A 13,599-nucleotide genomic window follows, 5' to 3' on the forward strand; every position below is an offset into this window, starting at 1 on the left:
CCTCAGTAGTTTTTTTATTTTACTCAAAAGATATTTGATGGTTATGTTAGCATAGTCCCACATCGCCTAGTTATTCTTGGGTTGTGTCATGTATAAAGTCAGGGCAACTTTCTCCTTGTAAGTCGATTTTCAAGAATGAGTTAGGCCCATGGGCTTTAACATGGTATCAAAGTGGGAGTACCTTAGGGATGGGTTGAGTTAGTATCTCTAGCCCTGCGTGGAGGGGGAGAGTCAAGTATCCCCAACCCTAACGTTGAGGGTAGGGGTGTCAATGGATAGCCGAAATCTGAATCCGATATCCGAAATTTTTGAATAATTATATCGGATTCGGATGTCAGTTTTATATTCGAATGAGTTTCGGATACGAATTCGGATATCGCGATATCCGATTCGATAATATCCGCTCCGATAATAATATATATATTATGTATTTATGTTTTACAACAAAACTTTTTTTATATGTATATATCGTGTTATGTGTTCATGTCATATAACAAAATTTTATTTTTTAACCTTTATCTTCTCTCTCAACCATCTTCAAACATGAAGAACAGAACCCAGATGACGTAACAGGCACATGGTTTCGATCGAACTCTGTAACCAATAACCGCTGTTGTCTTCTCCGGTCGGCGACCATTAGGTACTCTCTCTCTCTCTCTCCGATCTGAACGGAGTGATTTTTCGGATGAAATTTGTGGGTTCGACTGTGCGAACTCCGACAGATTGAGGATGACAGTATTTCGTAGGATATTTTATTGGATCGAATATTATCGGATATCCGATATATTTTTCGGATTCGAATTTAAATGTTTATTAGGGATATCCGATCGGATTCGAATTCGAATTTGGATAGTAGTATTTTTTTTCGAATTCAAATTCGGATATAGCACTATCCGATCGGATAGGTATCCGTTGACAGCCCTAGTTGAGGGAGTGTTAGCATAGTCCCACATCACCTAGGTACTTTTGGATTGTGTAAAGTGGGGGCAATCCTTTCCTTGCAAGCCAATTTTTAAGAATAAGTTAGGCCCATGGGCTTTAACATGGAATCAAAGCAGGATTACCTTAGGGATGGGTTGGGTTAGTATCTCCAGCCCTGCATGGAGGGGGAGAACCAAGTATATTCAGCCCTGACACTGAGGGAGTCTTTGCATAGTCCCACATTGCCTAGGTACTCTTGGGTTGTGCAATCTATACAGCGAGGGCAACCCTCTCCTTGCAAGCCGGTTTGTAAGAATGAGTTAGGCCTATGGGCTTTAACAAGTAAGACTATCTTTTTTATCATCATAAAATGTATAATTATATGTAGGATATGTTATCATACATAGATATTCAACAATATTTTTTTCACTCAAACATATTTTGTAAACTTAGAATAAATGGCTAATGTATTATAATTTATATTATAAATACATCTTTTTCATAATTTTAATATATTTCATTTTTTCCCCGATTTTTTCTCGTCTCTTTCCCGTTTTTTCCTAAGTTTTCCCTTGCCACTTTTAACCCTTTCTCCGACTGGATGACTATGTGTATGATTGTGTGTTTTTCCCAGAAATCATTTTCCCACCCAATAAAATTTTATCCTCTAGGAGACAAAGTATTTTCCATCCTAGCTCTTAAGAAAATATCGTCATTTGTTATTGTCTTACGCACCCAAAACTACTGAAATTTATTTTCGTATTATTATTATTATTCTCAAAGAGAATTCATTTTACGTTGAAACATTGTTTCGATTTTCACGAAACATTAAAAAGGAGTGTATTTCAATCATTTTATCAATACCCATTTTGATGAAATTGTGTTGTGCAATTTTTTTCGTCAAAACACACTTTTTCGCGGTCAGCTGTGGTTTATTTGTTAAAAAAATTTGAACTTTTAGTGTCTTAGTTGATGATTTTTTTAATTGCAATTTCTCAAGTTGTAGAATCCATTTTTTTAAATCACAGCAATCTACCACAACATCATCAAAACAGGCCCTGTCATGGAAGAGACTATTTTCAAAGGTTTATTACAATTTTGCTAGAGATCAGCAATGATTTTCTAGGGATTAGTACTATTTTTAGGGATACATTTTTCTGAGAAATCATTGGCATCTTAACCACCAGTTGATGGAGAACCTCAACTAAATACCTTAAGTATAAGGCTTAAAATTGGTTGGGTTCAAGATGGATCTGAATATATCTATATTCATATCTAAATCTTTTATTTGAATCTGTTTCGGATCTTATTAATTAAAATCATATCTGAATCATTTAACTTTCGTTAAATCCGGATTCAACCCGCCTGAATTGCTTAATTCGAGTTGATCGAGTCAAATAGTTTCGGACAGTTCAACATTTTTTTATTATATTTTTCTTCTAATTGTTAAATTATTCTATTTCACTATTATTATTCTTTTATTTTATAAGAATTCATGTTATATTAAAATAATAGAAAATTGATGATTTTAAAAACATAAAAATATAATTTTCAAAACAATACATCTTTCGAATCTTAGCGGATATAAGGATGGATTTATATTTGACTTGGATCCAATTTGGATCAAGGTATATCAACCCATATTTGACTGATTTTTTATTCGCTTTTACTCCAAGGGTCCAAACCCATTAAATTCGGATCTCAAATCACTCGGAATTCGGATACAAGCTAACTCATTTTATTGAAATCGATTAGAGTCAGGTCTCTTGAAAATGAATTGGTTATAAACTAAAATCAATAGGAATCATGAATCGTTTAAAGAGATTTTTTTATGATGCCAATTCTAGTTCTGTTTATTTAAGAATCGTATTTGGACCAAACACAAATCATAATCGAAAAAATTAACGATTTTGATTATTACCTGAACCGACCCAGAAACATCCCTTGCACCATTTTTCTTTTGAGAGCCATTATTGACACTTGTTACACCCCAGTTAAAAATAAAAGAAATAAAGGGTTTTTTCCTAAAACATGTGCAACTTATGTCCAAATTCCGATTTTGATAAACTGTTCATTTTAATTCTCAAAACATGTCTTTCGAGTGAATTCGTGACTTTTATAATTAATGAATTTGTTGGTATACATACAAATTCGTAAATATTAAAAGTGACGAACTCACGAGTTCGTAAGTTATAAAAATGACGAATGCATGTTTTGAAAATTAAAATGAACAGTGTAGTGTACTGAACTCGAAATTTTGTCATATTCAACGTACGAGATGGAGATTCATCACTCCTAAACAAATGAATGGTCGAGAATAAGTAAAAGTTTGGGGTGCCATTAAAAGTTCTCTCATCTTGTTTTAAAGATAGATTTGTATTTTTAGGTTTTGAATTTTATAAGGGCCTACTCCTTAACCGGGGGTGATAAATAATTTAAGAAATTGGGGTGTAATACGTAAAAGTTGCGGTGCCAATAGCAGCTCTCTTTGTTTATGCTTATTAACGGTGGAGTGGATTGTACGAGGCTGTTGACCCGTTGACCCATTTGACTTTAATTAGAGAAACGTCAAATTACAGTAACAGAGACAGCCGGCCTTATGGCTTTAATATAGCTTTCTCTAATCTGCTAAATTGCCCTCAACATATTTTAAATTTACCAAACTACCACTGACTCGTATTAATCCATTATTAGTTACTTTCTCATGTATTGCATAACAATAACGGACCCAAAAGCCATAAAAACCAATGATAATTTTTCTCTTTATTACAAGAATTGAGTATTACCCAATTTCATCTATTCTTTTTTATTTTTGTTTTTGGGTAATCAAATCCCTAAATCATTGTGTTTTTTTATTCTTCTGAATCAATCCATCGTGGATTTTAGGACTTCGTTGATTGAATCAAGTAAAGAAAGGAGAAGACGATATTACTTCGACATTTTATTTGAGCTAAAGAACAAATTGATCCGTCTTTGGAGTCTATGGCACGAGCATTTTGAACATCAGGTTTCGTTCTTCCCTCACTCAAAAATCACATTACACACTAGTTATTAGCATAGAAATTCTATTGAATCCATTGACATACGGATGAGTGTCCACTTTTTATACAATAATTAATCAATAGAATTGGTTAACTCTAACCATTGGATCCAACCATAATATTCATTGAAGTCGTGGAGCCTATTCAAAGAATATTTCATACATAGAGCTCATAATAAAAGATTATTAAACATAGCAAGCTCGTCAAGTTGATTGTTGGTGTGTATGTCCAACGGATGTTTTAAAAATTCATGGATGATCAAGATACCAAAACATGTATTTTATGAAGAAAAAAAAGAAGTCATGGTGTAGTTGCTGAATATGATAACTAGCATTCTTTATCCTTCAACCTCAAAATTTATCTTCTTCAACATTCAAATCTCAAGAAAAATGATATGATTTGTTTATTTATTTATTTTTTTTTTTTTTTTTTTGGAGGTTGAAGATGATGAATTTTGGAGTAAATCCAAAAAAATCATCGTTTTTTTTTTATTTTTTATTTTATTTTATTATAATTTTCTATGATTTTTTTAAGCAATCCAAATTAACTAAATTGTACCTGTAAAGGTGATTTTGAGTTACTTCTGACAACTTAGCTCCTATATGATACTCTATGCTCCTGGCTCCCTCTGTCGAGTGGTTATACTGGTGTGGTACCTGCCAAAATTCTCTGATGATTAAGTTGACTCTTTATACAATAAGTAAAAATCAAGGAAACTCTCACCCTCCAAAAAATTGCGAACCACTTCCCACTCGATATTCTCCTCTATTTATAGAATTTCTCATAGATCTTTTTGAATTAGATATCTCCACAAGATCCTTGATCTCCAAGGATCTTCATAGGAAATCCCTTACCCTTATAGGAAGTTACCCAAAAAGGAAGAGATTCGTGTTGATCACGTTATCTCCCTTTGAGATTCCTGGGATCTTTCCTACAATTGAAAAGTCTAGATTGATTTGGTAGTAATTCGCAACTATACCATACTCGGCCTTCTATGAAAAGCAGATTTGATGTTGTACTCTGCCCTTCAACTAGTCTGAGCTACCTTAGGTACCACTCTGAGTAAAGTAGAGCTACTCTGCTCAACCCTTCTGCTTTGTTCGTATCTGGATACGTGTAACCCTCTATAGTATTCTTATCAAATAATTGTTAAATCCGAACTAGGTTACCACGATTCCGATCAATAATCTAATCTAATAACATATCATATCAATTTTAGAGCAACCATGTATCAATCTGATAAGGACCCAATCTGATATATATATATATATATATATATATATATATATATATATATATATATATATATATATAGTTTAAGTATATAATGTACTCGCAATTTAAATATATCAATTTGGATTCTTCAAACCTAGTCCAATTGTTAATGGATTGGATTTAGATCCTACTTTTGAGATTCGATTTGTTGCGATTTTGGAGATACTTGTTCAACATGATTATGACCAAGATTTATATATGTGATTCAACAACGATGCCTACAATCATGAGTGGATCAAATTTTCTTCACTATAATATCAAAGAAGAATGGTTCAAAAAGGCACATTCGAAATCCCAAACTCAAGCCCTTCAATTCATATGAGTCATGCTGGGGTGACACAGAATTTACTGTGATTCTCACAATTCTGACGTGGACATACATACATAACCGTAGATGATTTTTACTCGTATCGCGAGGAAACACATCTATGGCTATGTGCACATCCCACGTCAGACTTGTGAGAATCACAGTAAATACCCTGTGTCATTTCAGCATTTTCCAAATTCATATACACCTCTCTTCCCTATTTTTCTTAAAACATAAAAATAAAATACTCTATCTAACATAAAATTATCGCAACATTATTATTTATATAAGTATAAAAAATGAATATATTCTAACCGTTAAATTAAGATCCCATCTATCAATTGGGATAAGTTCAATTTCCCAACCTAATCCATAGCCTTGCATAATATGTATGAGAGTTGTTCTAGAGTAACATTGACATCATTTCACACATTGGTGTGCACAGAACTATATATACTTCTCATTTGTATCTGACGAAAAGCATCTACGATTCTATACACACATCCACATCAACAATGTGTAAAATGATGTCAATTTCAATGTTACCTCAGCATTTTCCTATATATATAATTGAGCTTCCATAACATGTGGGGGTGCAACTTGGTCCAGTTCAAATCAAGAATCGAACCAAACCAATAACTTTGGTTCGGTTTAGTTAGGTTTGGAACAAGTTGCAATTCAATTCTAGATTATGAAAATGGAGAACCGATCAATTTGGTTTGTTTCTTAGATCAAGCTTGTATAGAATCGAACCCCTATGCAATAAATAAATATATATGTATATAATAATTATTATGAATTATTTTAGGTGTTAGGACATAAATTAGTGATCTTTTTATGAATAAACTAATAACTTTTTATGGATAGATTTGTGATTTATTGTATGAAATTTTATGTTTATTTTTTTCATAAAAAAATATTACTTACAATTCATAGAATATTGGTAATCCATAAAATCGAACCAAATCAAACCGACATCAATTCGGTTTGGGTTAGTTTGATTCTAATGGAATTTGGTTCGATTTTGATTCTTATTTTGTGGAACCGGCCTATGTCAGTTCGATTCCAAGTTGGCCTCAAACCTAACCAAGTTGCACCCCTAATCTAATAACATGTACGAGCTCGAATTTTCCTCAAATAAATATGATGGCAAGTTTTATTAGCTTCCAAGTAAAGACAGTGGCAATTCTGTAGTTTAATTATAAATCGAGGTGCATTGTAAAAATTCCTCCCAACTTACTCTGAAGTATGAAAATCTCTATTTCTATGGAAGATCTGTGTCTGGAAGACGACGTTATCTTGAAAAATGTCTTCAACAACTCCCTAAGTTTCTCACTCACTCACTCTCTCTTTCTGAAAAATTAGGGTTTTGGGGTTTCTTGGATCGAATTTGATCCCGACTTAGAAATGTTCGAGCAACAATCTTTCATCGATTTGCAGGAAAACGAAAGCTTTGGGGATCCAAAATCATGGCTGTCGAGCGAACAACAGTCATCTCCTTCTCAACGACCTCTCTCTAGTAGCAATGGAAGTGATTTCGACAGAGTTCTCTACAAGAACCTCGTCGAGATGGTACCACTCGTCGAATCTCTCATGGTAATATTCTCTCTCTTTACTTCGAAATCTTCAAGGGTTTTTCTTCTGTAACTCAATTTTGGTTTTTTGTTCTCGATTTTATTAGGATCGGAGAGCTAACACTTCGTTTACTCGTCGAGCTTCTATGATCTACACCAAGACACCTTCCAGAGAATCGTATCCCAAGAAGGTGAGAGTAAGACTGCAAGAGTTCTCATTTTTGGAAATTTTTGCTTTTTTATGGTTGCTTAAGAATGAAATGTGGATTGTTTATTTGTTTTAGGTTATAGTTTTGATCTGAACTACAGTAATTCCTTTTAAAATTAATATAATTTCAAAACAAATCGGATGCCGAATTTTGTCGGCCATGTTCAGATGTTCATGCCTGCAGAAAAAAGAAAAAAAAAAACAATAAACTCTCTCTATCCATCTCTAATGGGGATCTCAGTATGGGACTCCTGAAAGAAGAAGATTATTTCCCTTTTAGAGAAGTAGTTGTGGTGATAGGGGAAGAAAGCCACTGATCGTGGAGGAAGGTAGTGGATGCAAAGTTTGTGTCTGTGGAGAATGGTTAGTTATAGAAACCAAATTCGGATTTGGCAATTACTCAGTGGGGAGTCAATTTGTTTAAATTAAAAAAGAATGGGAGGATCGGCCGGAAAAATTTGAGTGAGGGATAGATTAAAATATTGCAGATTTTTTTCTTTTTTTTGGAAAAGATCATTGTTTTTTCAGATGGTCGGCGATCTTTTAGTGTGAGAATTGATGGAGGGTTTTTTTCAATTAATCACCAATTTTTTTGGCACACCATATGGTCGGCGATCTTTTAGTGTGAGAATTGATGGAGGGTTTTTTTCGATTAATCGCCAATTTTTTTGGCACACCATCCTTTAGGTGATTTTTTTTCTCAATTTTTTGCAAATATGAGGTCGGTTCATCAAGATGCCTGGAATGTCATATAGCACGGGAATTTGAAGAGTTATACATTCAAAGGGGTTTGGGGTTGACAGTGATTGGGAAATAGACACCTTGGCGGCATACAGATGCATTCGTCAGATGATATTCGTGGGATTTGGATCTGGAACTCGATTGGAATACTTAGTCAAATCCTTCCATTCCCAGATTACATTTTTGGATTTGAGTGACTTCCCAAGCAATGTTGTTTGGAGATCTCTCATCAGTATTCTAGGGGCATTTCTTTGTGTGAAGAGCATTTCTTGATGAAATCGTCAGTCAACCACCTCATCAGTGGGGGATTACAAAATAGATGATCTTTGTGTAGATTGGAGGAATCAATCTATTATCTTTTGTTGGCATTGCTCATTTTTGGTGAGTTTCTTCGAGCTGTTTGAGATGTAGTGTGTGTTTGCCGTTAGAGCTTTAGATCTATTAGAAGGTTTGCACTCAAAAGGCATTCATCTCTGAATGCAAAATCTTTTGGAAGCTTCCCCCTTCTTTAGGAGGGCAATGCTAGAATCTTTGAAGGCAAGGCTTGACCTATTATGGAGCGAGGGCCTTCTTGAAGAGAGGACCAAACAGTAGTTGCTCTCTTATGGGGAAGACATGTACGGTGCTTACCCCAATTGTAAGTGTGTATGTACAGATGGTAGTGTTGTAGAGATGGCATTGACAGGATCCATCATTTACTTATTGACATCTTTATTTTTTGATTTGAAGAGTTCTCATTTTGGTGAGCTGGCATTTAGGTGGGTGGAACCTTGTTAGAAGATGTGGCCTTTCTTTCATGCTTGTTGTTCATTTCCTGTCTCTAGTGATTTTCTCCACCACTAGTCCTGACACCCATTGACTTAAATTCTCCTTTGTCTCTTCCAATATAATCCAGTTTTACCATTTAAAAAAAAAAAAATACAATCTCTCAAATTTCATTATAGTTAATGAAATATTTATTAAAGAATATTGAGTGTCTTTTTTGAAAAGAAAATTTCCATTACATGTTGCACTAAACAATGAGAATGTCTGATATGGATGGTCCAATTTTCCCGAATGCCGTAACACTAGTGGAAATAGTTGCGAATGCTTTATTTAATTTTTTATTTTTATTTTTTCCATTTGTTCCTTCACTATTTTGACTTGAGCTTGATGAAGAGAATTATTGTTTTGTCTGTTTGTAAGAGATCAACATGGGAGAGCAGAATCAGATACTTATCCAGGTCTCGAATGTGTAGTTTTCTTGTGCGGCAGTGCTTTTTCCAACATTTTCTGATCTATATTATTCAAGTTTCCTTATCAATTATTTGAATCTGAACATCCAGGGTTTGACCACTTAGTTTTCCACATGGTCGATATTTTGGAGCTGATGACCTTTAAGTAGGGCTGTCAACGGATAGGTATCCCATCAGATAGTGCTATATCCGAATTTGAATCCGAAAAAAATAGTAATATCCAAATTTGAATCCGATCGGATATCACTAACCACTATTTGAATTCGCATCCGAATGAATTATCGGATATCTGAAAATATTCGATTCGAATTTAAATAATAAAAAAATCTTTGATTTAAAAAAAATATTGAACTTACAGAAGAGGTGGTTGTGAAACTCTTGATTTTTTATCAAACACAATCAGTCATCTTCAATCCTAGATTTTTCATCTTCAAAATGTATCAAAATCCCTCATCTTCAACTCGTTTAAAAAACTCTTGTTATTTGCTCAAGTCCATTCATCTTAAATCTCCATCTTCAATTTATATCAAGCAAACCCTCAAGAAAAACGTGATTTATGGGAAAAATCAAGGATTTTTGGATTCAGATTGGAGATGGAGAGAGAAGAAGAAGAGGCAGAACGAGATTTACCCATGTCGGAGAGTACATCGACGTTTGATCATCGGAAAAACACCGTCATTGTTCGTTAACCGTTTAGGGGAGATGAGGCGAAGAGAAAAAAAATGAGTGTATGTGGAAGATGAACCGTGGTCTTTCCTCTTTAGTTTGAAAAGATGATTTTTGTAGTAAGTGAAACCGTGGAAAACAAGCAATTCTCTTTGACTTCTGAAAAGAAGATTATTTTAAATATTAAATGAAAGAAAAACAGATGTCTTGTCTTGTCTTATAGAGAGAGAGAGAGAGAGATGTCTTGCCTTATAAAGAGAGAGAGAGAGAGATGTCTTGTCTTATAAAGAAAGAGAGAGAGAGGAAAACAGCTGTGTTGTCTTGTCTTAATTAATATTTAGATATATATATAGAGGAAGAGAGAGATATTTATAATATTTTATTATGTATGGCATTCGAATCGATATTAACAAATCGGATGTGGTGATATCCGAAATCTATTCGAATCCTACAATCACATCCAAATTCGAATCCGATATCCAAAAATTTTGGAAAATATCCGATTTTCGAATTCGAATTCGGATTTGGATTTCGGTTATCCATTGACAGGCCTACGTTTAAGGCAATGTGCTGAACCTTCAAAGTAGCTGAAATTCAATTGAGTAGAACCTTGTCAGCTTAAAGCCAAAGGATTTGGTTTACACGACTGCTTACATTGCAAGTGCCGATAAAAGTAACTGAAATTCATTTGAGTAGAACCTTGTCCACTTAAAGTCAAAAGATTTGGTTTACAACACTACTTACACTGCTAGTGTTGATAAAAATAAAGTAAACAGTTTATGATTTAATAGTGATAATGAAATGGGTTTTTCTAATCTTTAAGCATTTCTTAAGCAGTCTCAGTACTTGACACGTGTATCATATCCTCTCTATGCAGATCAATTAATGCAACCTTTTGCATATTCTATACTGTTCTAGTGTCAAATCTTCAATATGTAGTAGCTGATTATGAATTTATTCAAGTGGATTTTTATGTTGGTTATTAGTTCATTACAGGTTGGTGAACTAAAAGGCAGCAAACTAGCTCAGTCTATTCCCTCCAAAAAGCGGAAGGATCTTAGAGACAATGACCCGAGCAAAAAGGCCTCTGCAGATGAGTTCTCAATATTCTCATCAAGAGCATCATCAGTGGAAAAAGATAGGGAAGAGTTGATAATGTTGCAAGAAAAAGTGGAGAGCCTACAAAACAAACTATTAGAGAAAGACGAGCTGCTGAAATCGGCAGAGACTACAAAGAATCAAATGGCTTTGGTTCATGCCAAACTTGATGAACTGAAACGCCAAACTGCAGAGAAAGACTCGTTACTTAAATCTGCTCATTTGCAACTCTCTGATGCAAAGGTATGTTATCGATTAATTGCACTATCTTTATTAGTGATATGTGTGGCCTTTTAATAATGTGGTGTCATCATTAGTTCTTTTCATCACCAATTGTAGATCCTTCTAAATTTTTATGGTAATAGGAATATGACATTAGAACAAATAGAGAAACCATATTATACACATTACATAATAAGAGTTCCTACTGTGTGTATGAATGATAGATTTATGATGCTTTGTTTCTGTACTTCTATCAACAAGTTTTAGTTTGGATTCTAAAGTAAAGCTTACTATCGTTTCTATGCTTTTCCACATTGAATTTATTAATTGTTTAGAGTTATTTGACTGTGGTACTACTATCTATTCACAACTTCCACACACACTCTCCCACTCACGCACACGGGTCTAGTGACTTCATGGATTACTCTTAATCATGACTGACATCAATTTAATTGGGATCAAATGTTTGCCATTATGAGATTGGTGCTATACTTTCAAATCAACATTTGTTCTTTGCTGATCATCTCTTATGCTTGGCATTCTATGATTTTGTCCATTTCTGAGAATCACTTTGTTGTGAGTATGTTTGCTTATATGTTATATTTACTTTATCATCATCTTCTCCAAATCTCAAACATTAGTGTCGATAACGATTTTTTATTTTATTTTATTGATAAAAGGAAAAGAAATTACAAGAAACAAAAAGGGGAAGGTCAAGCAGACCTGCCCAAAACAGAAAAGAAAACAACAAAAACAAACTAGGTCTCAGAAATAATACAAACTATATCCCACCATCCTTGGAAGTCCTCAAAAACATCCCTTGGAATTCTTTGAAGATCTTGCACCAAGAGAATAAGAGCCCAAATATTGAAATGAAAAGATCCTGCCTAGATTGTTCCTTTTCCTCAAAGATTCTAGCATTTCTTTCCTTCCAAATACTCCAGTAATCACAAATGGAGTTAAAACTCTAAATCAGCCTCAACGATTTTCCTTTTTGCCATTCAACATCTTTTACCCACTCACTGAAGTCAAATGATAAATCCATTTTTCCTGCATCTATTATTATAGCTCCATCCTCGTATATGCGGTTTGAAGTTTCGCTGTCACAACCCATATCTGTGCAAGATGTGCGTATTGATTTGTTTATATAGAAATTTGTTGTGTGGGTGGACAGAATCAGCTTAAGAAAACTAATCGTTTGTTTTTTCTTTAATAGATTAAGCTTGCAGACAAGCAAGCAGCGCTAGAAAAAATACAGTGGGAAGCAACTACATCTAATAGAAAAGTTGAAGAGTTACAGGATGATCTAGAATCCGTGCAAGGAGAGATTTCGACATTTATGTTGTTATTCGAAGGCTTGACAATGAATGAATCTACTGCCTATACTGAGAATTATGATACTGCTCCGTATTATTCGGGACAGCTTCCATATATAGTAAGTCTGTTTCCCTTTTTTTCACTTAGATAGCAAGATCATCTTAGATGGTTTAAATCTCAGATAATGTGGTTCATTTTTTTTTCCCAATTATTGTCCTAGTTTCGATGTTGGATTATGACCCTTAATTCATCCCGACTTTAGATGTACAATTGACTTGTTTTAAAAATCTGTAATACTTGTTTGTCCTTCAAGTACTCTGTCAGCTGACTTGCCAGGTCCCATAGGACCTGTCTCACTCAGTATTTTTCTTCTTTTATTTGTCGTTCATTGAATAAAAGATAGAATTGTAAGGATTATATTGTGTAAGATTGTTCTAAGAAAGATAAATGATAGTTTGATACATTGTTTTAAATACTTTTATCTGATTGATACTCAATTTGTGACTGAACATCAAAGTTGGTCTTTACAGGATGATATGGATGAGATGGACATGGACGAAATGGAGGAGGCAAGAGAGGCATATCTCTCAGCCCTTGCCGCTGCAAAGGAAAATCAAGATGAGGAATCGCTGACCATTGCAGCCAAGGCGAGGTTACGGCTTCAGTCTTTCGTTCTTAGACCCCAGAATGTGATCTCTAATAATGAAAGTCACAACCACCTAATTTTTTAGAGTCCCTCTTACTGAAATGCATTCCAATTACCTGTTTTGATATGGTTTTATATAGATTATGTAATTGTTACAGTGACTTTGTTGTTTGTTGACCCAAAAATTATGTCTCTTATATGTTATATTTACTCTTTATCCTTCTCATCCTCACATCTATGAGTGGAAGAAAACTCTTTCGAAGTTTCCTTGTCATGCTCTTGTTTATGCAAAATTTCTGTCACGATGAAGACAACAATTACCTGTTAGATTATGTACAGAGATCAACA

General features: G+C 34.1%; 1 protein-coding gene across 1 annotated transcript; it reads left to right on the forward strand.

Moving 5' to 3' along the window:
- The first annotated feature begins 6,801 nt into the window (after positions 1-6,801).
- On the forward strand, positions 6,802-13,479 carry LOC147394622 (protein MICROTUBULE BINDING PROTEIN 2C-like). The gene is made up of 5 exons (XM_086454194.1): positions 6,802-7,140; positions 7,226-7,309; positions 10,965-11,309; positions 12,505-12,723; positions 13,136-13,479. Exons 1-5 carry the CDS (start codon positions 6,952-6,954, stop codon positions 13,334-13,336), a joined length of 1,038 nt encoding a protein of 345 aa, XP_086310320.1. The 5' UTR covers positions 6,802-6,951; the 3' UTR covers positions 13,337-13,479.
- The last annotated feature ends 120 nt before the right edge of the window (positions 13,480-13,599 follow it).

The sequence above is a fragment of the Akebia trifoliata genome, chromosome 9 (genome assembly GCF_017979445.1).
Source record: "Akebia trifoliata isolate Shusen 1 chromosome 9, ASM1797944v1, whole genome shotgun sequence".
Classification (NCBI taxonomy): domain Eukaryota; kingdom Viridiplantae; phylum Streptophyta; class Magnoliopsida; order Ranunculales; family Lardizabalaceae; genus Akebia; species Akebia trifoliata.